Source organism: Pelodiscus sinensis, chromosome 11, assembly GCF_052426305.1.
Source record: "Pelodiscus sinensis isolate ZL-2025 chromosome 11, ASM5242630v1, whole genome shotgun sequence".
Taxonomy (NCBI): Eukaryota; Metazoa; Chordata; order Testudines; family Trionychidae; genus Pelodiscus; species Pelodiscus sinensis.
The window spans coordinates 18,197,526-18,224,526 of NC_143062.1; the positions used below are offsets into that span (position 1 = coordinate 18,197,526).

At 44.6% G+C, this 27,001-nt stretch overlaps 1 protein-coding gene across 6 annotated transcripts in view; it reads left to right on the top strand.

Moving 5' to 3' along the window:
* MARK2 (microtubule affinity regulating kinase 2) overlaps window positions 1-27,001 on the top strand; it is a 118,112-nt gene that overhangs the window by 16,941 nt on the left and 74,170 nt on the right. Inside the window, exon 1 of one of the 6 annotated variants that reach the window (XM_075939099.2) lies at window positions 4,720-4,839. The exons of 3 other annotated variants lie outside the window; for them this stretch is intronic. Coding sequence is in view for 1 of the 3 variants with exons in the window: in XM_006125058.5 (XP_006125120.1) it covers window positions 25,028-25,063 (36 nt within the window). In the remaining 2 variants the exon portion in view is untranslated. Of the gene's footprint in view, window positions 1-4,719; window positions 4,840-23,046; window positions 25,068-27,001 lie in introns of those variants that run through there. 2 more of the 6 variants (XM_006125058.5, XM_006125061.5) reach the window with 2 other exon arrangements.

Sequence of the window (27,001 nt, forward strand, 5' to 3'; positions counted from 1 at the left end):
AAGAGCATTTGTTATTTTAAGTGACCAATCCTCAGATGGTTGAAGTTCCAAATCAAAATGTAAGGGCCCTAGAGTCTTGTGAAGTTCAGCTTCCCTGGTAAGTCATAGATTTAAAGTTAAGAAGGGATCCCTTTGATAACCTAATACAACCTTTTGCGTAATACAGGCCCATAGAATGTCACTGATGTTTCCTACATCCTATTTTGTTTGAGCAAGAGAATAGCTTTTAGAAAGACAGCCAATTCTGATTCAATTTTAATTATACAGTAGTAGTGGAGAGTCCACTGTCTTCCTAGGTAAGTTAACCTCACATTTTGAGAACTTGCTGGGAATGCATTTCACAGGAAACTACATCCAAATCTCAAACTGTCTCTTCTGGCAACTTGTGTTATCTAGTGGTCCAGGCTGAGAATTGGGAGTCAGGACTCCTGGGTCGCGTTCCTGCCTCTACTGAGGATTAGCTGTTTGATCTTTAGTTTGAAAATTTAAGAAATCTAAGTTAATTTCAGTCTACTATTCTGTAAAATGGTAGCAAACTAATCTCAAGAGGGAGGAATGCTGAAGCAATTTGAAGATCCTCTTTGGATCTTCTGTACTGTAGATTTACAGAGCGTTCTAGATTCCACCTTGTATTCTTTATTCAGCTGCATGATTTAATTCTAGTGGTCTGAATTCTAATGCCAGTTCTGTCTCAGATTCACTTTGTGGCCTTAAGCAAGTCTATTCCTTGCCTCCTGATCTGTAAAAGGATGATTATATCTACCTGTCTTGTTGGAGTTTTACAGTCATTAACTAATTAAGTATGTAAAGCACTTTGAAGATTAAACTGCTACATAAGCTCTCTCTGTTCTTTGCTCTGGGGAAATGTGCTGTCCTGTATGATGCTAGTTTGAATGGGATTTGTGTGTTTCTGGTGGTAGAATCAATTAAATCTTTGCCCAGTAATATTTACCATTAGTGTGTGTAGTTTGGATAAGTGATAGTGAGGGTATAAAATTCTCATTCTTTGTGATACTCTCCACAGTCTGATTTGTACTTTCAAGCATACAAAAGTGGTCAATCCCTATTAGAGCCACTCAGTCTAAAGTCTGGGAAGGGGACTGAAGGAAGGGAAGTTTATATATGCATCATCAAGATCTACTACCATCAGCATAATAGAATTAAATCTTTTAAGAGGAACTTGAAAGTAAAAGGAGTTTAGCCCTTGCAGGTATTTTCAAGATGGAGATATACAATCCTGGTTAATCAGTTAACTGGTTAAACCTTAGGTTAAACCATGGGAAGTCAGCCTCGCGCAGAGGGGAGCTGGCAGCAGAAGCTGGCAGCCCTGCCTGTGGGGAGGGGTGGCTCCTGCTCCCAGCCCGTCCGTACATGTGTGACTGGCTCCCAACCCCCGTGGAGTTGGAGAAGCCCTCCGCCCGCTGTGGGCTGCTCCTAGGTACCAAGTTAACTGGTACCTGGTAAACTGATTAATACCATGATTAAGGAGCACAGAGATGACTTTGTGGAGACACATAAGGGTAGGAATGTCGGCTCATGGAGGGGTGTGAGAGTCTCTTCTAGGGAATGGCTAAGTTACATAAACCTTAAAGGAGATAACCAACTACCAAGAGATGCCGTGTGAGACTAGTGGATAGAATGCTGCCCAGGGGCTCAGGAAACATAACTTCTGTTCCTGGATCTTCTGCTGGCATGCTTGGTGACCTTGAGTAAATCACTTCTCCCAGTTTCCCATCTGTAAAATGGGGATAATGATTCTTTGCCTTCTTTGTAAAGTACTTTGAAATGTGCTGATGAAAAGTGCTATGTATGAGCTAAGTGCTGGTGTTATTGCAACAAAACCAGTGGAGGGTTTTAGAGAAAGGACTGATGTAACCAAAATGACAGACAGAGATGCCTTTAGCAGCCTCTTTGTATGGGCTGGCAAGGGATGGTAAGTGTGTCCGTTTCTGCAGCAGATGTGAGAGAACATAAGGGTCTGACCAAGAGATCCACCAGCTGTAGGGAGGAAAAGATGGATTTTGGAGCTGATGAATATATATACTTACATTTGTGTGGTGAGGAGGGGCTCAGGGCAGGGCCTGGAGGTGCAGGAGTCAGAACAGGAGGTGGCAGGCTCAGAGCAGTGGGTGGTGATGACTGCTCTCTGGGGTGGGGGGGGCCATACATTTCATCCACCAGCTGCTCTCGGGGTCTGGGGGGCTTGCAACATTAAGGGCGATGCTTATTGGTTAACCTTTCACATCTGATACAGGAATATGAAATGAGTTGCAATTCACGAAAGCTTATGCCATAATAAAAGTGCTAAGTCTTTAAGGTGCCACCAGGCTCCTTGTTTTTGTTGAAACAGACTAACATGGCTATCTCTGAAACCACACAAAGGTTGTAGTCTAAAGTTAGTCTCATGTAGGTAAGACACTGTTCTATGCTCAGGCCTTCAATATGTAGTGTTGCGCTTTGACTTATTTTTGGAGAGAATTCCCATCCCTGTGAAGGGGGAGCACTTTTGAACTTTGGGAGATCAGTAGAAATAGTGAAGTGACTACAGGCACTGTTGGATTCTGTTTCCCAACCACTGGGTTTCTGGCTGGTGAATACAGCAGTGGTGGCAGGAGCCCTCAGGCAGGCCCTCCAGAGGGAAGGGCAGGGGTTTTGTTGGACAGTACCCTATTATAGACAAGACCTTGGCATCACTCTTCCCTCTCCAGTGTGAGAGATTTTCTAGTAGCTTGTCATAATATGTCTTTGTTGTTTTGTGCTAGCTGAGGAAGACACTAGCAGGCTTTGTATCACCAGGAAATAGTTGTTTGAAGGCATGTAAGGTAACAAACTCTACCAAGTTAGATCTCAATTACATGAGCAAATAGCTAAATATTAAGTGTCTTCCTTTTTATTTGGGCAGGCCTTGCCATATACTGTCAAGTTCTTAGGCATGCTTTTGTTAGCTTCTTGACTATGGCATTACTTTGTCTGAGCCTAAATTTGTTAGTTTTCAGAGCTTGCGAAGTCACATCTTTGTTAGATGGTACAAACGAGGGATCAGCAACCTTTCCAAAGTGGAGTGCTAAGATTTAACCCTCCTGCCTTCCATCATGTGCTCTGTGGACCACCTGGGTCAATGTAAACCTTTCCATGGTCTACCAGTTGCTAATGGAAACTCATAGTTAATTACATAATTACGCCCCAGCCATTTTGCTTATGCTGCAGTGGGGAGAACAGTTTAATTTAAATTATTAAACAGATTAAGTGTTTTAACTTTCTCATGTTAGTTTATCAAACTTCATTTTAAATAAAGTAAATCATTATGGCCAACATAAAAAGTTTCAGTGTTTTCTTTACTTACGGCAGGAGTTGGGAACCTTTTTTGGGTCGGCAGTCACTGACCCACAGGAAAATCAGTTGGGGACCAACCAAGTGAGAAGCAAAAAAAACTCCTCCCAAAACCCCCAACCCTCACTGATGTGGCCCCCAACTGAGACACATCACTTCTCAGAGGCTCCAGCCCCCATGCGGCGAGGGGAAGGAACAGGAAGGACTGAGGTTCAGGGCTTTCCATAGGCCAGATTTGCTTTCCTGGCATTCCAGAGTTAGTGATTTTGAGGACCCCCCTTAGGCTCTGGGTTAGGAACAAAAATCAGGGGTTCAGTGTGTGGGACTGGGCTACCAGTGAGTGGAATAGGGATGCAGGATTTGGGTGGGACGTGGGGTGCAGGACAGGGTGAGGAGGGCAGGGTCTGGAAGGCAGTTTGGCAGTAGGAGCGTATGTGGGGTGGGGGTATGAGAGGGAGTTTGGTAGTGGAAGGGAGTTGAGGGAGTAATGCAGGAAAGGTGAGAATGCAGCCAAATAGCTAGTTGGAGAGGGAAGCAAAGAAATGGGGAGCAAAGGAAAGTGCAGCTTCTGCAAAGGAAAATTATATCCTCCCTCACATCTTTCCTCAGCCCCATGATCCCTCCCCCCATGCTGATCCCCTGCATTGCTCCATGCCCCTTAGTGTAACCCTTTCCCCTCTCATCCTGCCCCTGCATCCTCCTTCACCCCCCACCCCTACATTCCTGTGTCCCTAGTGCACCTATCAGCAGAACAGCAGCATTGGGACTCAGTCCTGTCCATCCCCCCCCCCCAGGAGCAGCGCTGGGGCAGGGAGAGGTGAGGGGAGGGCAGAGTATCTTCCCTTCCCAGTCCAGCCCAGCCATTTGGCTGCAGAGCCTGGGACTGCCCAGAGCTGGCTTCAGCCCAGCTGAGCACAGCAGGGCACTGGGGAAGGGGTTCCTTGTCCCTGTACACAGCCCATGGGGAGCAGTGTGGTGCAGCCCGGGTCCTTGGTGTGCCATGTGTGACTGGCTGCCCAGCCCTGGGTCTGCAGAGCAAGCCCAACACTGCCCCCTCCTGAAGCAGGAAGTGGAGCCTGTGCGGAGGGGCGGGGGAGAAGGGGAGGTGTAGCTGGGAGCAGCATATTCAGGCTGAGCAGGGGTAGTCCCAGGGACATGTGCGTGCCTCTCCCGCCCCCACCCCAACAGGAAGCCAGAGCTATTGCTTCAGCCTGCAGCTGTGTGGCTGAGGTTGGAGCCGCAGCAGGAGCTCCAGCATGAGCTCCCCGTTTCACAGGGGGCGGGAGGGGCAGGGCTGAGCTTCTGCCCCGAGTGCCAGTAAAAATTGGCAAGTGGCATGCATGCCAGGGGTTGCTGACCCCTGGTCTAAACTAAGCCATTGTCTTCTAGAGAGGGAGGATAGCACTGTGACCCAGGAGATCTGGGTTCAATTCCTGCCTCTGTCCCAGGCCCTCTGCATGGCTTTGAGTTCATCCATCTCTGAGTGTCGCCATTCCCCATCTATAAAATGTGAGTAGTAATTCTTTTGTCTCGATTTAGATATAAGCTTAAACCCTGCCCCACAATGTCTGGATATACAGCACCTATCACTTTGGAGTCTTGACCTAGATTGGGACTGTTAGATGCCATTTGGATACAAGTATTAACTTTTCTCATTCCTTTTTTGGCCGATATGTGGAGGATTCACACTTCTGTGTTCTGTTGGCCACAAGAGATTGTAAGCTGTTTGGGGGCAAGGACTGCTATGTCCACCTTGCATTTCTAAACATCAGTCTTGAAGTGCACACAGCCTATCACTTGGCTTTTTACTTCATTTACTTCATTACTTGGGCAGTGGCAGTGAGGTCAGGAAAACACATCTCTGAGGTCTGTTCTGTGTTTGGGCTAGGGATGTTAGCTCTCAGGAATTTGTGTAAATGTATAACTGCTGGAAATTTTAGCCATTACATGTTTACATATGTAGGGGAGGTTTTTAAGCTGGCTTTTAAACTGGGAGCACTGGCTCCCACTCCCTTTCACCCCCCACCTCTGATAGAGGCAGCAGAGAGGGGTGGGGGGATGCAGCTCTGCAGGAGCCTTTCCTAACATGGAACTGGCTTTTAAACCAGCTCCATCCAAGCATCAGCTCCCTCCTGCCCCTGCCCCCTCCCCCCCGGCCTCTGTGGGAGTTGGGGCAGTGTCTCCATGGAAGCTGTCATATGTGGGGAACAAGGGGGGGAAGGTGGCTCCCTGCATGTATCTGCTCCCACCTTGCCTTCTTGCTGTCTGATACATAGACAGGAAGTGGGGAATGCATGTAGTCGATGGGTTTAACCCACAAACCCAGGCTTATTGGTTAATCATTAATCGACTACACATTGACATCCCTAGTTTGCAGTACCTGACACAGTTGATCCTGGTCCATAATGGGGACCCTGAGGCCTTACCACTATGCTAATCATAGATGAATGTTCACGCTTGTGACAGGGAATACTTAGTTTTTAAAACTGCTGTTTAACAACCTATTTCTGCTCCAGCCTCTAATCTGTTCATAAGAGCAGCACCTGAGTATTTCATAGCTAATGTTTATCTGAGTTTATTGTTACAGTGCATTGTAGTCAGTCCTCTGGATTCTAAATATTTGTAGTCTTAAACAATCTACCACTGTTGTTGAGAAATGAAGGAGAAACATGAGACACAATCCTACCAATTAATTATGTTGGATCCATGTACAAATAATGTTTTTGGTTCATTCTTAAATAGTTTGCTTACAAGATTCAGCCTCAGAGATGTGCTGTGCTGACTTGATTGCCACTGTCCAAACAATGAAGTAAAGAGCTGGGCAGGTGGGCTGTGTGCACTTCAAGTTTGATGTTTAGAAGTGCAAGGTGGCCACAAACACTTTATCTGAAAGAGTCTGGAAAGTGCTTTTTCAATTAATAGTCTCAGCTCTTCCATTTGTGGTGGATCAGTATTAGCCCTACTTTACAGAGTAAATAGCTTACACTGTAACCATGGGCAAATTATTGGGAATAGAAACTTGCTCCTAGTCCCTGCTTTAATAACTGTGTGACAAGCAGGTGACAGATTCCAATTAGGGTTGAAGGTTCAGGTGCTCCACTTGGAAGGCAGCGTGACCTACTAGATACAATACTAGATTGGGATTCAGGAGACCTACTATTCCCAGCTCTGCCATTAGCCTGCTGGATGACACTGGGCAACTCACTTCCCTCAATTTTTCCATCTATAAAGTGGAAATAGTGATACTTGCATCTGTGAAGCTCATTGAGATCTGCTGATGAACAATGCCATATGAGAACCAGATGTTGTTGTTGTTAATAATAATAATTAATGTGTAACCTACTCGACTGAGAGAGCTTGCGTTCTTTATCCAGCTTGCCATTGACTTGCAGGGGCCTCCACAATTGGGAGAGGTTCCCCGTGATCTTGGTTGGGGTTTCTAGGTGCTACCTAATAATGCAGAGTTCAGACTTTTTTAAATGCCTGCCCTTTGTTTTTTTTTCAAATTGTTCCAAACCCATCTAGGAAGATGTGTTTTCCTAAGGCCAGGACTCATAAGATCTATTTCCATTTTGCTGCCTGACCTTGGAAGTTGCTTCGTCACTCTCATTTTCTGTCTTTCTAGTGGGACGGACCCTTGGCTTTGTCTTGGTGCAGTTGAGAATTGGCTAATATTTGTAAGCACTTGAAATTCTCAGATAAAAGGTGCTATAGAAATGTCAACCATTCTTTTTACGTGGAAGTAGTAAAGGGAATCATGACAAATGCACCCCTGCCTCATCTCTATAAGTACGTTACAAACTAGGAATCATGACAGACTTTTCCTATCACCACCTAATGCTAAAAATGCATGTGGTGCATGAAACCTGTCCCTGGCACTCTGTGTACTTGAGATGAAATGGTGATCCAGGCTTAAGTTAGAAAAGTCTGGTAGCCTTTTAGCTGTTTTTTCTGCATGACAAATCCAGTACCCTGACTTTGCTCTGTGTTTGGTCACACATAACATGGTTGTCTGGATTCCAGCATCCTCCTTTGGAAGTTGCCCGTTTTTATTCCCATCTGTGTTTTGTTTTCTTTAAAATGCCAAGTCTTGCGACAAAGGCCCACTGGAGTTCAGATTTAGAGCACTCTTGTGACTTTGGTTTTTGGCTTTTGTGGAGTGGGCTTAGTAAGCATAGCTCCAAGGGCTTGTTTGAGTACAAGTTGTAGTACCTTAACGACACTAGGATAGTTAAGTCAGTACAACAATCTCTTCCCTGTGGTATGAATGATGCTGTGTCAGATGGAATGTTGCTATTCCAGTGTTGCTATTCTCATGCCAGAAGAGGAGTAAGCTGTAACTCCATCTATACTAGGATTTGTAGTGGTGTAATTAAAGTGGGGTACCTACACTTTGCAGACTATGCCTAATTAGACTAGAGAGGTTTTGGAGGTATATCCTTTATTCACTAGCTGCTGAACAGGGTCCATATAGCTTATGTTTCTTGGGATTCTGCAATGTTCATTATACTCAACAGTTTCCTATTCTAGGTCTGTCAGGGTGCATCTACGTACACTGTAGCTCGAAATAAGATACGCAATTTGAGCTACACAAATTGCGTATCTTATTTCAATCTTATTTTGAAATAGCTGATTTAGTAATTTGGAACTGTCTACACAGTGCAAAATTTTGAAATAACCTGCTGTTCTGAAATGTCCCTTACTCCTCGTGGAATGAGTTTTACAGGAACGTCAGAATAGCAAGTCTGTTATATTTCAAAATAACGGGCTTGCTGATACTCTGGTATCCCGAAATAGCGTTGCAGTGTAGATGTAGCCTCATAGTTCAAACTCTTAATGGAATGAAAACCAAATAAATAGCCCCAGTCCTTCAGAAGGTGCCTATGAACCCATGGATCTGATTGTAGGATCAGAGTTTTTGGCTTGAGGATCAGAAAATTTAGCAGTGCTAAACATACATTTTGGCCCATTTAAATAAAAATCAATGTTTACAAAATTATCCCCCTCTCTGCTTAGATTTTAAAAAAAAAACTTCCACTGCTAAACTAATTTACTTTTTTTTAATCATCCATTCTGCTTACTTTTTGCTCTTAACTCAGTCTGGACAATTAAAACAGATGAGTCATTTTCACTTCTTACTGCCAGTTTTCACTTTCTGGCTCTGGTACAGTATGAGGATGCTATGATTGGGTTTGTGATGCCAGTAGGAAGGCACCTATGTTAACTGACTTGCTTTTGTTAAGAGGAGAACCAATTAAAAAACATTTTTAAAAATAAAAATGTAAATTCTATGTTTAACCTAAACTAAATTCCCCTGTTGGGTACATCTTCATTAGCCAACAAAACAAAATACAGATTTCACCTTAGTTCATGTTGGCTAACTTGGGTAAAATTCTAGTGACATTAAGATAGTTTGTGGTTTTTAACATGCGTGAGCAGGTTGGGGGTAAACCTAGGGTCTCGCACTACTTTACCCTAATTTGCTAACAAATGTTAAAACTACACAATAGCTTGTCTTCTTCACATATATTTAACTTGTATTAGCTATAGAGGTAAAAGACAAACCCATTTTCCTAGTGAAGATGAAACCCCAATATGGAGAAGAGATGAGTCGTGTCAGTATATTGTCTGGCTACATTTGGCCAGTACAGGGAAAATGTAAAAGTTAGCGTAGGTGATACCTTGCCTTGTCATCCAATTTCATTTAGTGAGGTAACCTTATTTAGTATAGCATGAGACCTGGGTAAAAGTCTAGGTAGGTTGCCTTCAGAAGGCTCAAGACTTTGTATTTGTAGCTTTAGTATAATTTCCTATGGTCAAAATACTAGATTTGTCAAACTTCTATGTGGGAAAGAAGAAATTGTATGTTGAAAGAATATACTGCTTAAAAGATAATGTTCTTGCAGTTTTAGGGTTTGTCTACAGTGGGACCACTGCAGCACTTCAGCAAACATGTTACCTTCATGGATAGGAGGGATTCTTTCATTGGTGTAGATAGATAATCATCTTCTTGAATACAGGCAGTCCCCGGGTTACATGGATCCGACTTACATCGGATCCCTACTTACAAACGGGGTGAGACAACCCCGCACTAGCTGCTTCTCCCCAGCAGACCAGGGAGATGCGAAGCTAGCGCCCCCCACAGCAGACCAGGGAGACGCGGAGCAACTTTTCTCAGCAGACACCTCAGCTTGAGAATAAAGGACTGAGGGAAGTGAGGTGTGGGAGAACAGAACTGAGCTCTGGCTAGAGTTTCCCCTATAATATGTACCAGTTCCAACTTACATACAAATTCAACTTAAGAACAAACCTACAGTCCCTATCTTGTGCGTAACCCGGGGGACTGCCTGTAATTGTTTCTGGGTTGACAGCAGAAGTCTCCTGTTGACCTAGTGCTGTGTACAGGGAGGGAGGGAGATTAGGTCAGTTTAACTTTGTCACTTAGGGGTGTGGCTTTTTCACACCAGTGAGTGACAGTGTTATATCAACCTAATTTCCTAGTGTAGACCAGGTGTTTAGCTCTATGCTTTTTCTGTGCCAATTTAGGATTTCTTGCCTTATAGCTCAAGTAAGCACTTGGAGTTGCTTTTGCTACAATATTTTTGGGCTTGTAAGTTATCTGAAAGGGTCAATCCACACTGAAGTCGTCATTGGTGATCCCTGAGGCTGAGAATGATCTCTTTCACAGGCTTTATTTTTCATGGGTCCTTTTGTGACTGAGGATTCTAATCCTTGAGCCACAGGCTCGTTGGCAGATGATGTAGGAAGAGAGGATTGGGCCACAATTACTATGACAGTTGCCTTTCCTTGCTTTTCTGGTATTTTTCTGCAAGCAGGGCAGAGTGGTTTTCCTCTAAAGAAGATATTCCCTCTGAAAAATCTCCACTAGCTATCCCTATCCTGGGCTGCTATCTCCCAGTGTGTGGTTTCAATGATGTTTATCTTGAGTGTGACTTCAGTTTAATTTAAAGCAGTGTTTCTCAAACTGTGCTCCGCGGAGCCATCTCCAGGGGCTCCGCAAAGTTGACAAATTGGAAACATTGATAGATACAACACATACAATCAGTTGACCACTGGGTCTCCACATAAATTTTGATGCATGTAAGGGCTCCGGGACCCAAAAAGTGGAGAACTGCTGGTTTAAAGCATTTTTGGGCTCTTTATTTCCTTTCTCCTTTGGTCGTTCAGCAGTTGTTTTGGTAAATGTAAATCAAGCATTTGTACACAGTGCCAGCTCCACCTCATCTGGGGCTGAAAAATCAGGACCTCAACACTGAAGATGATGGACTGAGAGAGGACAATGACATTAGTACAACAATCCTCCTTAAAGAGCTTAGCTACATGATTGTACTGTTCCTAGCACAATAGTGTCCTGATAGAGGCCTCTGGGCATTACTGTAGTAATAGTCATGGGAATTGGTTCTGATACAGTTGAAGTTCACAGTGAAGACATGTCTTAGGCTTTAGCCCTGTTATGGAGAATGGTTGCGGGAGAGGAGGTCAGCTGACACTTGTTGTGACTGGGAGCCCTGGCTTAGTTGTTTTGTAGCATGCTAGGCCTTTAGAAAGCAACCTCTGACAGTTAGGTCTCTGGCTGATTCCAGAACTTGGCAATCAGCCATTCCCTGAGAATTGTTTCTTCGTGTTTTATTTTCTTCATCTTTAAAGTGGATTTTCTGATTTCTAAGATGCCTCTTGTGATACCAGAGAAGGAACCAGCTGCTATATTCAGATGCTTTGAGGCAAGGTAGGTCTTGGGAAAGACTAGCTCATTTTTCTGTATTATCTGTAGAATGCAGGTTGCTGTGCTATTCTTGCTAATGAAAACAGCATCTTTAATGGGCTGCCTTCAGTGGGTTAGCACTTCACTGCTACATGCGTTTCTTGGGAAGAAAATCTTTACCTTAATTACAAAAATCTTGCCCTTGTAGCGGGGTGGATGCTAATTGATTAGGTGGCAGCCCTTTGTGTTAGTATGACTCCGTTTGACAGGAAGTTTGGTGTAAGACTGTGTTTTGGACACATGCTTCAGTGAATAGTATTCAAATAACTCTTATTTCATTTATTGCAGAAAGCATTAAATTCTAAATTAAGTTAAGTCCCAAGTAGTTTAAACCATATGGTAAGTGATGCCTTTTGCTTGTTACTACAGTAGTTTTTTTTGGCATAACTGCCTCTTTCACCTTTTCAAATAATCTTTAAAAAATAAACATGTTTTCTAAAACCATCCCTATTTGAAATATTGAAAATATTGCTAATGAATATTGCATTCAGCCCCTATCCAACTGAATACAAGCTGTAAAACCCATCCCTTAATGATGAAGTATCAAATACTAGATGTTACATTTTCATTAGGCATTTTTAAAATAAACCATTTAGGCTCTGGATAAAATACCTGTATTTCTAGATACTTGAATTATGGAATGATACCCCCATTTGCTTGTAAATATGTCCAGTTAATATTTATTAGTTTTCTGTGCAGTTAGTTTAATATTAAAACAATGCTTTCATAGTTTTAACTCTGCATGGCTCATTTAAAACATAAACTCTAATCTGTATATTTCTTAGTTGCTTAGGTCTCCATATTGAGGTAAATTATGTTCATGTGCCACTTTAAAAATGTGAGTTGGGGAGCACTTGTGCCCTCACATTTTTTATTTTTTTGCTGACCTAGAGTTTGGATAAGCACACTGCATTAGGGATATAAAATGCCATTTAATCAGTTTAAATGTTTATGCGGGATCGTGGGCAGAAGACCACTCCAGCCTGGAAGCTGTATCTTGTCTCATGGAAAATGAGCCATTGAAAACCACTATTGGTTAGTTACTTTCTCAAGATCTGGAAGGCCCTGTAGAGGAACTAGTCTCATTCCCAGATTTTTCTGTTGGGTTGAGAATTACAGTTGCCAAGATTAGAACAAATAATTTACTCTCAAGGCAGCTGGGGACAGAAGAGCCATGGAAGAGCATGAGGATTTATTATTGCTTACATATGGGGAAGGATACCTGACTTTCTGATTTTTGTGTCTGATGTAATCAGGGCAAACATACGATGCTTTCAGCAAAATCATGGAGGCTGAAACAAATCCATGGCATAATACTCCTTATCAGGGCTGATTAGAAAATTTTGTTCCCCTCCTGAAAACTTTAAGGATTTGGCAAGAAATAAAAAACACATATTTTGATTGTGCAATGCTACCATTTGCCTTGTCAGAATTGTTGTTGAAATACTTCACACTCCCATTCTCCTCTGTAGATTAGGCTTCCTGGGTGGAGCAGATCTCCCTTTTTGATGGGGGGGGGGCAGTGCATCATGGTAGTCATGTGGCTGTTGGGGCATCTTGCAGGCCAACATGGAGATGTAGGCCATCTAGGGAGCCTGGCTTGGAGGAGAATGGGGGCATGAGGCACCCGAACTATAACTCCCAGGAGGCATTGTGGTGGCATTTCAGAATAAAATATTTTTGGTGTTTAGGCAGCTCAGATTTTGCCCCCCCCCCCCAATCAAAATTTTCTGTTGACAGCATGCACAAAACCCATACAATACAGATACTTCTAAAGTGAGATGATGATGGTGGAACAGCACAAAACAGCAAATTAGAGTGGAGAAGAGGAGGAAGCAAACACTGTAGGAAATTGAGATAGCAATGGAATATACCGCCAGCATATAAGCAGTCAATATTTTGGGTCCCCTCCCCACATCCAGATTTCCTGTTGGGGATATACATGGTTGGAAACAACCAGCTCAGTGCTCATCCAAGTGGAGTGCAAACTGCTTTAGCTGCTGTACTGGATGGAATCAGTTGTTTGTTAGGACAGTGGGACCTTGTGATGGAATTGATTGACCAACAAAAAAAGAGCCTGAAAGAATTGTAGAGTCAAAAGCAAACTGAAAGAGTATTTGCAAAAGGATTATGCAGCTTGGCCAGACTGTGAAGGGGTGGGGGAAGCCCCAGGGCACCACAATCAAGAGGCTCTTAATTGACATAGTGGTAGAAATTTACATACAAATGTGTTAAAAGGATTTGTACTCTGTCCTCTTGGAAGAGTCAGAAATCTGTCCTTCCATCCCCAGCTCCTTAGTTGACCAGGTGCCTTATGGGAATGTGGAGGAGGGGAGGGGAAAGAAGGGCTTCCAGTCTTCCACAAAGGCAGCTGCTGAATGTGAGACTTGATATGCTCCTTGGCCCCTACTGGAATGATCATGTGGAACCCACACTTTGCTCCTCAGGCTTTCATCTTCAGTATTGGTTTTGGGGTTTTTTTCAAAGGGAAGGAAGGCGAAGGTCCTCCTTACTTTGGCTTTCCTTTAGACTGCTGTCAGTGAGTGTAAGAGCCACCATGGACAGAATTACAAACTCTCCAAGGATAAATCTTTTGAAATGAATGCATCCTGCGGCCAGGATCCCTCAGGGCATTCTGGAGGAATAAGTATAAAAAATCCTTAAATAAGTACTAGGTTGTGTAGGTCGTGGTCAGCCACCTTTCAGAAGTGGCGTGCCAAGATTTAACTTATTCACGGATTTGTGTGCTTTCTTTATTTATAGCAGGGTCAGGGAACCTTTTCTAGGTCGGGGGTCACTGACCCACAGAAAAATCAGTTGGGGACCACACAATTGAGAAGCAAAAAAAACTCCTCCCAAAACCCCCAACCCTCACTGATGTGTCCCCCAGCTGGGACACCTCACTCCTCTGGTGCTCCAGCCTCACGGGGTGAGAGGACGGGACATGGAGGACTGAGGTTCAGGGTTTCCCATAGGCCAGATTTTCTTTTCTGGGGTCCCAGAGTTACTGGATTTTATGGACCCCCTTTGGCTCAGGGTGTAGGGACAAAAATGAGGGGTTCAGTGTGTGAGACAGGGCTGCCAGCGAGTGGGATAGGGATGGGGGGGTGCAGGACCTGTGTGGGAGATGGGGTGCAGAAGGGGGAGAGGTTGCAAGGTTTGGGTGGGAGGTAGGTTGCAGAAGCAATCTTGTGAGTAGGGTGTCTGTCCAGGTGGAGGGAGCAGAAGCAAGGGAGGGTGTCAGAGCAAGCTAGGGGTGCAGGGTCTTGGCTGGGGGAGGGAAGTGAATCTGGACATGTGGGCAGATGCTTACCTGGCTTCACCCCCCCTTGCAGCAACTGCCATGGCCACAAGGTGCTTGATGGCTGTGGAGGAGCCGCTGCTGCGGCCATGTGGTCCGAGAGAAATCAGAGAAGTGCTCAGAGATCTCAAGTGCTGAGAAAGTTTGCATGAGATTAGCAGAAGGTGGAACTTAAAGAGATGGTGGAAAACTGGAGCTAGAGCCGGGATGTTGCCGAACCTCCTTCAGGAGCCGGTGCTTCTCAGGGCACATACCTGGGCGTCTGGCCCGACACTGCCAGCTTTTGGAGTTCCCGCTGCCCTGCATTTTTCTGAACTCCCCCATAGGGAAGCAGCCCCTCTGCAAAGGGTGCACTGTGAGGAAGCGGCACCAGTGCCGCTTGCGCACAGGGTACGTGGATCTGGACAGGGGTTGGGGGAATAAGGAGGGCTTGGTCCCTCAGGCCCATTGCTGGTGCCCATTGCCGCTCTTACTGCTACTGCTTGGAAGTCGCTCTCAGTCATTTAGACTACATTTAAGAATATTAGCTTGTGGGAAGATACTGGGGGAGGAAGGGTGTTAACTCGGGCACTGAGTCTACCTGTTTCCTCCTATTTTCTGATATTTTCTGAGCTGAGTCTCCCTCGCTCCATGTCTTGCAGACCAGCTGTATTGCAGCAAACCATTGCAGCAGGGGGAAATGAGAAGTAGAGTGCTCCAGTCCAGACTTCCTGTATAACCTTGGGCAGCATTGCATAATTTCTCTGTGCCTTACTTTCTCATCTTTAAAATGGGCATTATAGCATGGCCCTGCCTCAGGGCGTTTGAAGATGATAAATGCATTAAAGATTTTGAGCCTCTTAAGGTTTTAAACTGCGGGGTTTTAAAACTCTGCAGCGTCCAGGGAATGCATTTGCTCTTCCGCTTTTTTTTTGCAGAAGAGCAAACGCGCTCTTTCAGGGAGCCCTGTATACCTCGTTCTATGACGAATAAGGGCTCCTCCGAAAGAGGAGGCTTTTCCACCATTTGGCCCCGTCTAGACATTATGCACCGCAATTTGCGTAGCTTTTTCCAAAAAAAAAAAAAGGCTATAGTGTAGACCTAGCCTTAGCTAATACTGTGGTGGGTGCCAGATAAATATCTACTGGCATGTCAACATGTCAGCCGAAATGGTCAGGGCAGTGTGTGCGTGTGTGTTACACCCAAGTCTTCAACTGCTGAGACGCAAAGTCTTGTTGCAGTGGGCAGCCTAGGAGGCTGGAGGGTGCCCCGAAAATATAGTTTAACGTCTGTGACTTCACTGCTAGGACCAGGGTCCCATTGCAGAGGGCAGCCAACAGGCTCTCAGATGCCCCGAGTTTATAGGAAGAGCTTATTACACCTCAGATTTTAGCTGCTAGGATACAGAAATCCCTTCACAGCGGGCAGCCTGGGGAGGCTGAGAGGTGCCCCAACGGATCTGTCCCCTGGAAGCGACACGATCCAAAATGCCCAAGCTCTTCCTATACCTGTCCCTTTTGACCGGCTGAAGTTCTTTTGTTTGTGTTCGGTTCGGGTACAGCAGCACGGGTTCAAGTCAGAAGCTTGACACGCACTGGCTTATTTATAGGAGAAAGAAAGAGAAAAGAAATAAAGAAACTTGGTTCAGTATATATATATTTATAAGTGAATGAGGACATCCCATTTATTTCCACAGTTTATAACTAAATCACCTTACCAAAGGCATTTTACAATAGAAATGAAGCAGCTTGACTTTATTATAGTTTTCTTAAGTAACTAAACTTACTACAGAGTGACAATTAAAGTGTATACATAAAGAAAACACATTGCAGGTACAATTCTCACTCCTGCGTTCCAGACTTGGTGTGGCCAGCGTCTTTCTCTCAATCCCTCGGGAAGAAGTAGGGCGAGGTTGGGCATCCCACAGACCTCGGGAGACAATCAATACCTGCCAGCAGGTGTAGGTGATTGGAGCTCAAATGGGGTGGGCAACTCAACCCTCTTTATACCCCTTGGGTCACATGGGCTTCTTCCTGGTCTCAAGTGGCCAATTAGGAAAAATGGCTTTGAATGCCAAGTTTCCCACAAAGGGTGCAAAGCATAATTTACACCTGGGAAAATGCAGACAATGGGCACCTCTGGTATGTGATGGGCGAAGATTCCTCTCCTGGGACAGTGCAGGTGTGTCAATTGCTGGTACTAGCCATCCTGGCGACGGGAGGCCTCCCAGTCGTAAGCTAGCCCATTTACTGTCTGGTTTCTGTTTATGGTAGAGTCAGGGACAGGCACCACACCTGCGTTCCCAGGGCATCAAAGGCTGACTGCCGTTCTCTTGCTCTCTGGGGGGGGGGGGGGAAGATGGGGTTTGTGTCTGGCTACACTACACTACAGCTTTAAATTAACCTTTAATTAGGTTGAGTTGCAGCCACCACAGGGGCTGATACCCACACTACTCTCCTGTGAGTGATGTGTGTCCTCACCAGGAGCACTTCCATGGACTGAAGAGAGGCAGTGATGAGGGTCTGAAAGCCAAGGCTCAGCTCTGTTCAGCTCCCTGCTGGGAGCACAGCTGTCGTCTTGGGCTCTTGGCTCCTCGAGCCCAGCCAGGGGCAGGGAGCAGTTGTCTAGGCTTCTCACCTCCCTAATAGGGATGTAAGTGGCTAGTTGAGTGACTACTCGACTAGTCGCTTCAGGGGAGAGGCGACTTAAAAGCCCATTTCCCACCCCCACTGTCTCCAGTGTGGGGCAGGAGAGGAAGAGGCGCAGTGGGGGACTGGACATGAGCCATGAATCCGCTGTCCAAGCTCGTGCCCAGCCCCTGCTGCACCTCTGCCTTTTAAATGTGGTAAGAGCCAGGCAGCTGTTACTACATTTAAAAGGCAAAGCCACAGCGGGGTTAGCTTCCAGGGCTGGAAGCTAACGCTGCTGCGGCTCTGCAGTTTCCCCCTTACTGGCTAATTGAGTAGTCGATGGAAATTCCTACTCGATTAGCTGATTAGATGAAATTTAACATCCCCACTCCCTATGCAGGGAGTCTGCTCACAAGACAGCCAATAGTTGATTCTACATAGACACTGCATCACCCTGACTACACTGACATAAGTGCTATGCCTCTCGTGGTGGCGGAGTCTTGTCGGTGTATAGTAGGGTACTTACATTGCCAGGACAAAGCTGTAGTATGTATGTTGACATAACAAGGTCGATGTAATAAGCTGCCTTATGTTGATCTAATTGTGTAGAGCAGTGTTTCTCAGCCAGTGGTATGAGTACCTTTAGAGGTACTTGAAGTCTGGGGGGTACGTCAACACAACTGAAATTTGGAGAAAACAGAATTTTTGTTTTAAATTTTACAGTGCTTTATTATTTTTGTACATTTGACACCCAAAAATTTCATTGTCCGCCCAGGTATGATTAAGTTGTTTAAACAAATGTATTGCAATGGTAGAAAAAAACGTGCGTCTCTCTCAAAACTGTAGGTACTGGGGGTACTTTTTTTTTTTTTAAGGATTACTTTATGAAAAAAAGGTTGAGAAATACTGGTGTAGAGCAAACCTAAGAGAGAATGACTGACCATTCTCTTGTGTAATTCAGTGAGCCCCTCAAACAGATGCACTAATATACTGGGATTTTAAAAAATTCCCTTTTGAACATCTTTACAGTTTCGTTACTTGAACACAACTTATGAAACCAAAACTATCATCGGGAGTTTCTGGAATCCACCTCCATAGCATGTCTGCTGAGGGGAAGAATTATTCAGAAATCCAAATGCCCCCTCAGTTGATTCTCCCAAGGAACTGAAGGTAATATTGCCAGCTCCCGTCTGTTTCCAGAAAGATTTTTGTTTATTCAGTCAGCAGAGATTTGCTCTTATAGCCTGCATTTTGAAAGTACTTGTTTGGCTGGTCTGCTCACGTTTTATGCCTGATCTCATTTATCGCCTTGGGCAAGTAGGCTGAAACTTCCCACGTTAGTGAGCGCTTAGTCAGTTCCTTCATTTCTTCACCATCTTTAAATGCAGCTGTACAGAGTTAAACTTTCGTTGTATGAGTTTTGGAGGGAGGAGCATCCGGGTTGATCCTGTAGCTACTTGAGCAAGACTAAGTTGTGTGGATGGGAATGTGAACAAGTAGTTATTCACCAAACCTGCCTGTGCCACTTGTTTACTTCTTGTTTTAAACATGCTCATTCTATTTAGCCACTCCCAGGAAGTAGAGAGAGATACTTAACCAACATTTGTAAAATGCTTTGTGATCCCCTCCTTGCATCTGTCTTTGCCTCAATTACCCACACAGTCTCTCACTTCAGTTTAGGCAAGCACACCAGTAGAGCTTTCAGCCTGGGCTGGTCCTGGCTATACTTACGGGTTAGCGCCCAAGTTCTGCTTTCATTTGGGCTGGTAACTGGATAATTTGGGTAGTCCTCCCCTGCATGCCCTGAAGGACAGACAGGTTTTCCCACAATTCACTGGGAAAGAATCAGATCCGCTTGCTACTACATCACAGAGAGCCATGGGATAAGGTCTTAGATGTCCTGGCAACACAGTGGAATGAAGCACTAGTGAGCACAGAGTAGCTCAGTTATGATGCTGCAGTATACCTGCTTCTACCCATGTGAGGCTGTATGTAATCTGGGGCTGATCACCCAGGCTAAGCGCAGTAAGATAGACCCTTTAAGAAGGCAGGCGTAAGAGTTGACTCAGAAATCTGTTTGAAAGGTAATCTAGGACAGTGTTTCTTAACCAGTGGTATGAGCCCCTTAAGGGCACTCAAGAGAAGTCTGTGGGGTACATCAACACAATTGAAATTTGGAGAAAACAGAATTTTTGTTTTAAGTTTTACAGTGCTTTATTATTTTTGTACTTTTTACACCCAAAAATTTCATCACCCGCCTGGCTACGATTAAGTTGTTTAAACAAATGTGTTGAAACGATAGAAAAAAATTGTGTGTCTGAAAACTGAAGATACCGGGGTACTTTTTTTTTTAAAGGGCATATTAAAAAAAAAAAAGTTGAGAAACACTGACCTAGGAGGAGAATTGAGTGAAGGAATTGGATATGTGTGCTTTGATTGCTGCTTCATGGTTTGTAAAAATAGCCTGAAAGGTCTGATTTCAACTGATATCAAACTCTGGCCTGAAAAACACTATGGCTGGGTAGAGAACTCATTGTATTATGAGGCTGTAATCCTGGGGAAGCATCAACCTTATGATAGAGAAGACAATTTTATTTAATTTTTAGAACTCGGGGTGGGGGTTGATTGCTTTAACACACTTGGGAGAAAAGATTCAAGAATTCCACGCCTCTTGCTTTGAGTTTAAACTAGCATCTGAGCACTTCATAATTTTTATTGTATTTATCGTCATAGCCATCTCAGTGAGGTAGGGCAGTGCGCTGTTACCCTTTTATACAGAAATAGACTAGGAACACACATAGACTATATATGACTTGTTGACTGTGACATATGGAGTCTGTGTCAGACCAGGGACTTCAACCGTGGGCCTCCCAGTGCTGGGCTACTGCCCTAAACACAGGGGCTGTGTCTACACTGGCATGAATTTCCAGAAATGCTTAAAACAGAATAGTTTTCGTTATAAGTATTTCCGGAAAAAGAGCGTCTACATTGGCAGGCTGCTTTTCCGGAAAAGCATCTGTGACCAATGTAGACGCGCTTTTCCGGAAAAGAGCCCCGATTGTCATTTTCGCGATCAGGGCTTTTTTCCGGAAAAGACTACTGGACTGTCTACACTGGCCCTTTTCCGGAACAGTGTTCCGGAATAAGGACTTATGCCCGAGCGGGAGCAGAATAGTTTTTCCGGAATAGTGGCTGATTTTGTACAGTAGAGCATCGTTGCTTTTCCGGAAATTCAAGGGCCAGTGTAGACAGCTCGCAGCTTATTCCGGAAAAGCGGCTGATTTTCCGGAATAAGTGGCCCAGTGTAGACACAGCCAGGATCTTCCTTATTCTCTTTACCCCTTAAAGATTATTCTCTTTGCCCCTTCCCCAGAAGCATGATATAGCTCCTCGCCATGAGTTTTTAAATCAGGGGTGGGGAACCTTTTTTGGGTCAGGGACTGTTGACCCACAGAAAAATCAGTCAGGCCCTGGATAGTACATTTTGTGTGTTCCAGCCCCATGGGGGAAACAGCAGAGGGTGGGGGTGTTGGAGTGCCAGGGCAGGGCTCCTCAATGCTATGGGGGAGCCCCAAGTCTCAGGGTCTGGATCCATGCAAGCCTTAGGTTCCTTACCCCTGCTTTACATGAAAATGTCAGATGTGATACTTCCAGAAGGAGGGCTTTGGTGAAAAGATGTTCTGTGCAGGGCTTATCTCAGTGGGGTCCTGATCCATAAGAGGGGCCCCTCAGTGCTGCTGCCATACAGATATTAATAGTAATAGCACTTGAGATCTGAGTTTAATTCCTTGCTCTGCCGCCATCTCCATGTGTGACTTTGAGTAAGTCACATCATACTGTGCCAACATTTTCCCATCTGTCAAATGGCAAAAATAATATTTCCTTTGTTTAAACTCTAAGTTCTTGGGGCCAGGGTGTGTCTTTTGCTACATGTCTGTGCAGTGCCTAGCGTGAGGTAGTAGCATTCTTATTTGGGGGTCTGTGTTGCATCATGATGGGGAGGAGCTTCCATGTTGGCTAGGGTCTCCTAGCACTACTACAATATAGATAACAATTTTACATGTTTTTGTTTGGTTTGTTTTTTTGTTTTAAAAGCAGGGATGAAACCTTCTAGGCCTTCCTTCTAAAGAGTGGCACAAACACAGTGTTTCCTGCACTGGTTCCATTAAAAACCTCCTATTTTAAAAATACTGAATGTACTTTTCTTTCCTATTTCTGTCCCCAAGCTCCAGGAGGGGAGAGGAACAGTTGATTCCCTTTGTAGGGGGATGTGACATTGTCATAAAGGTATCAGATGTTCAGCCATTCTGAGCCCCCTTTAAAATTATTGTTCCCTGCTGACAGGCAGAAATAGAATAGGAGGGCTAAGCCCTCTGCAGAAGTGTCCTCAGCATGTTTTTGTAAAGGAAATGAAGAGGGGAGGAGAACACAAAGTTCAGTCTCAGATTACATGGTAGCTTTGAAGATCAGCCAATAAAACTAAGTCTGTATGGCTCTGGGCATGCACACAGTCTCCGAGAGGGTTTTCATTCAAAAAGTGCTGTGCCCTCTTTGACTCCCCAAAGGGCGGGGACTGATGTATGTTTCCGAGGGGGTTGTCCCATAGTTCCTTGTATTTGGAGCACTCTATTGATGAATCAGGATTCTTGGTTTCTGCTTCCCATCTGGGCTCATGTATCTTTCACTCTATCTTGGGTACTTACATGACCTCTGTTACCATCACAATCTTTGTATTTATCTTGACGAGCTTTGTGTGAGGCATGGCAGTGCTATTATCCCCATTACACAAATGAGGAACTGGAACACAGAGATTAAATGACTTGCTTGCTCACAGTCCCACAGTCCCACAGGGACCAACCTGTTAAGTAGTAGTTCTGCAGAAAAGGACCTGGGGGTTACAGTGGATGAGAAGCTCGATATGAGTCAACAGTGTGCCCTTGTAGCCAAGAAGGCTAATGGCATATTAGGCTGCATTAAGAGGAGCATTGCCAGCAGATCCAGAGATGTCATTATTCCTCTTTATTCGGCTTTGGTGAGGCCACATCTGGAGTACTGTGTCCAGTTCTGGGCCCCCCACTACAAAAAGGATGCGGATGCATTGGAGAGGGTCCAGCGGAGGGCAACCAAAATGATTAGGGGTCTGGAGCATATGACCTACGAGGAGAGGCTGAGGGACTTGGGTCTGTTTAGTCTGCAGAAGCGAAGAGTGAGGGGGGACTTGATAGCAGCCTTCAACTTCCTGAAGGGAGGTTCCAAAGAGGATGGAGAGAGGCTGTTCTCAGTAGTGACAGATGGCAGAACAAGGAGCAATGGTCTCAAGTTGTGGTGGGAGAGGTCCAGATTGGATATTAGGAAAAACTATTTTACTAGGAGGGTAGTGAAGCATTGGAATGGGTTACCTAGGGAAGTAGTGGAGTCTCCATCCCTAGAGGTGTTTAAGTCTCGGCTTGACAAAGCCCTGGCCGGGTTGATTTAGATGGGATTGGTCCTGCCTAGAGCGGAGGGCTGGACTTGACGACCTTCTGAGGTCTCTTCCAGTTCTGATTCTACGATAAGGGGATGGTTGGATGAAATAACATGATCTTGGTAACTAATTGACCATTCATTACCAGTTGGAAATAGGTCAATGGAGGGATGATAGGAGTTGCTATAGGGAACTTTCTGGGTGTCTGGCTGGTGAGTCTTGCCCCCATGCTCAGGGTTTAGCTGATCGCCATATTTGGGGTCAGGAAGGAATTTTCCTCCAGGGTAGATTGGCAGAGGCCCTGGAGGTTTTTCGCCTTCCTCTGTAGCATTGGGCACAGATCACAGCTGAAGGACTCTCTGCATGTTGGGGCCTTCAAAGTATTTGAAGGCTTCAATATCTGAGACATAGGTGAGAGGATTATTCTAAGAGGGGTGGGCGAGATTCTGTGGCCTGCACTGTGCAGGGGGTCAGACTAGATGATCATAATGGTCCCTTCTGACCTTAAAGTCTATGAGTCTATGAGTCTATGAGTCTATGTCTGTGGTGGAACGCCAAATTGAAGCTGGGTCTCAACAGTCCCTAGCAATTGCATCACCCTTCTATCAACTATAGGAGCAAGCCACTTAACCTGTCCATGCATCAGTTTAGCCCTCTGTTATAAATGGAGCTAATTTATACTTCTTGGGATTATGGGTGAGGTTTGCTGAATGACTAAAGGTGATTTGATATCTTCTGGTGAAAGTCACTTTAGAAGCATGAAGTGTTATGAGATAGGACATAGCAGTCAAAGGGTTTGGCAAGTTTGAGTATTAACGGGCTGTATGATGAGTAGGGTGTGTATAAAGGAGGTGCCATAGAATGGTAAATAGTGTTCTTCCCAGCAGCCACCATTGGGGTCCAACACTAGGGATGGAAAAGACTTATCTTGTCCCGGTATGTATAAGGAAGCTGTATTGTCCCAGCGTGGGCATTGAATGGGGGCAATAGTTTTGCTACTTTCCAACAAACCATGCAAACTGTGGAGCACTATGATTCAGTATTGATTTTGAGCCTCATTGTAGAGAAAAGTAACATTCTGTATAGAACGCAAGCATCATGGCTTTCAGGCAGGGTCGATTTGGAGCAACTCACAAATGTTTGGCTTTTAACAGCAGCTTGTGGAATTAAACCAGGAGGTCAAACAAGCAGGATTTTAGTTTGCGACCATCTGTTTCGGCAGATCTCTGGCTGGGGAACACATTGTCTAGAACCAGACAAGATAATCTATGTTCAGATTACTGCCTCTGTCTCAGTGAAAGGGTGTGGCTGGGGAGTGAAAGCAAACTCTGCACATGCATCCTTTTTGGGTATTACCTGCCCCAGATAAGCATGTGCAAGGGCAAGTAGTTGGAAGCCAGTTGGTCATTGTAGATGGGTTGGAGAGGCAGAATAATGAAACCATTGCCACCTCTCTTGAAATTCCTTGTCTGGAGGCAAAGGCTAGAACTTCTGATGGCTCGTTTTGAAGTATTAAAAAGACTGTTCTAGTTTGGGGATTGATACTGTGTAAACCTCTTTTTGTGATATCTTCCATATAAATTGCTTTCCTTGATCTTTTAAAGGTTAGAACTAAAGGCAGAAGTGAGGAAAGCAATTTAGGCATAGGCAGAATTCTCATCTGAGAGAGAATGGAACGGGAAGAAATTATGTTGATGATGGCAATACTGAAGATAGGACCCAAGATCTTGTGAACTAAAGGGATGATGTGGGAGGCTTGTGCTAACCTAGGGGACGTGGAGGGGCATCGAAAGAAACTGAGAGTTAGAAATTAATTTTTTGGAGGCTGAATGTACAACTCTGGAACCGTTGCCCAAATTTGCCAAAAAGCCATTCCAGCTGTGACCTCGTTTGTTTTTTCAATAGTCAGAATCTGTTGGCTGACACTTTGCCAAAGTTACTAGCGATTTTTCTGTGTTCAATTTAAAATGCTTTAGAGCGTTCTGATTTTAAAGAAGTACTGAATGTCCACCCTTGTTTTTGCTCCTCACTTCTTGAAAGCTAGGTCATTAGTTGCTCCTGGGTACCATGGAATACTTTCTCGCACCACTTAAATTGCAGTGCTTCCTCAATCCATCTTTGACTCCTACTCTTGTGATCCAAGCCCATCCTTTCCTCCTGTACTGCCCTGGCAGTGATCACAGCACGTCATTGATAATTTTTGCTGAGGTAGTGGCATTTTAAGTTCCTGGAAAGATGCCAGCCTTCTTCTGATAGGGAGAGAGCACCATCATGGGATGTGTTTTTTCCCTTGTGTGTTTAATTTTCACAGCTTCTAGATTTCTCACGGTTCAGCTGCTTTGCTCTGCACTGCCCAGCTGCAGGAAGTTCCTTTTTTTTTTTCTCTCAAAAGAGCACTCTTACCTCCCCTACACGTCATGGGGGGGAGGAAAGGGCGGTGCTTCAGCACAGGGAAGTAACTTTCAGTTCTCTTATGAAGCTGGGACAAACCGGAGTTACCAGCCATGAGAATTGGGAGCTAGCTTGTCTAACAGCTCCTGATGACCGCCTTGATATGGAAGAAGATTAATGGGCTAGTGAGTACGTGAGACTAGTAGTTGATTGTCATCTCCGGGTTGTGCTTTTTTGGATCTAGCTGGGTGTTTGCAGATTGCAGCTGTCACACCTATTCTAGATCTTCCTGGGACGTGATAGGAGCAGGAAGGTGTTTTGCCTTTTTGTGTCTGAAATACGATAGGATTTCTCAGTGACAAGACTGTAACTAACACCCTCGCTTTCATGTAGGCTGGGTGTGTCAGAATTATTCTTAGAACCCCTGATGGGACACTGAATTTCTTTAAATCAATTAAGTCTTTCCTGTCATAAGCATTTTTCAGTTGTCTTTTGTTCATTCCAACTCCATCTCTCTCTCACCCTCTTTGCTCTGGGATCTAATTGACCAGAATGACATTAAAGCCTCTAATTAGCCTAGTGCAAACAGCATACTCTCAATCTCTCCCTTTGTTGTTCTCAGGAACCAAGAAATCTGCAAATTATAATATAATAAAAGGAAGCTGCTAAGGGAAAAGCTTCAGTGGAAGTGGATTTGGAATTAGGGTCCCAAAGGGGAGTATTTGAACAAGAAGCATGTGCACGTTCATCAGTAAAGGCTCTTTTTGTATCTCAGACTATTTTTATTGATGATGCATTTGGCCTATAGTCTGACGAACAGAACTGAGTGTGGCTCCGTGTTATTTTGGTAATGTTGAATAATCCACAAACTCAGTCTTTTCTCACTTGCAATAGCGGAAAACCTGGGATAATGCTCTGTATTTTATGTTTGAAACTCCCTAGGATCAAAAGTTAGGATCCTAGCAAGGCTGCCTTGGCCTGCCATGTACGCTCATTCTGTAGGATGACATCAACTCTTGTCCCACTGAGTGGGTATTGAACCTCTGGGTAGTGTTCATATTTGTAGCCATTTGAGCAAGTGTCATTGGCTTGTTGTTTGTGTGGTTGGTTACCAGGCTGCAGCTCTAATAACAATCCTTGGCACCTGCCCTTTTACCTTCATCTTAGGCTTTCAGAACTCTCCGGTCTCTAAACCTAAATCTGATCTCCAGCACTATTTTATGGGGGTGACAATTAGCAGCTTCATTTGCTAAGATAAAAATCATTTTTGCAATGGAAAATAGGATTTTGAAAGCCTGCATGAATTGATCCTCAAACACCCCTGTGATGTAGGGGATATCCCCAATGTCTAAGGGAGAAAAGTGAGGTCTGGGAAGTGACTCTACTCTTGCTCTAGCAGTCAGTCTGTGTCAAAGTGAGGATTAGGATTTGAATTATTGGCCCCAAACTCAATCTGTTAGGCCATGTTGCATCTGGAGCAGACTCAGTGAACATGTTTCAGAGTTGTGTGCACTTCTCTCCTGTGTACTGGGATCAGCACAACTACAATAGCACTTTTTATTTTTATTTCGGTAGTGAGTAGGGACCCCATTATGCTGTGCACATTAGTAACAGTAGTGCTATGATATTCCCTAGAAGCATCAACTCAGGGCAGAGACCCCAGTTACTGTGTGTATTATTAACATTACCACAGGACTGCCCTGAGCTCCTCAATTGAGAGCAGATACCTATTAAAGTACAGGTTGGACCTCCCTGGTCTGGCACCCTCAGGACTTGATTGGTCCTGGATGAAGGATTTTGCTGGACCGGGGAGGTTTGCCCTACCTCCTGCTATCCCCGCTGCCCTACTGAGCAGCCCAGCACTGGTACAGAGATTGGTAGCAGTTCCTGGCATTTGGTATGCATCCTGGCCTGGGTTTACAGAGGTGCTGAGCACCAGCAGTTCCCTCTGCCTTGCATGGGAGTTATGGGGTGCTTGGGCTTTGTCACTTTTGCCAGCACAAATATCTGCTTTGTTTCCTTGGACGCTTGGCCGGTGCTGCTTTTTTCAGTCAAGCTATCGCTGAAGAATGTTTTGCTTCCCAGTAACCTTGCTTTGTTAGCACAAGGAGCTGTGAAAACTT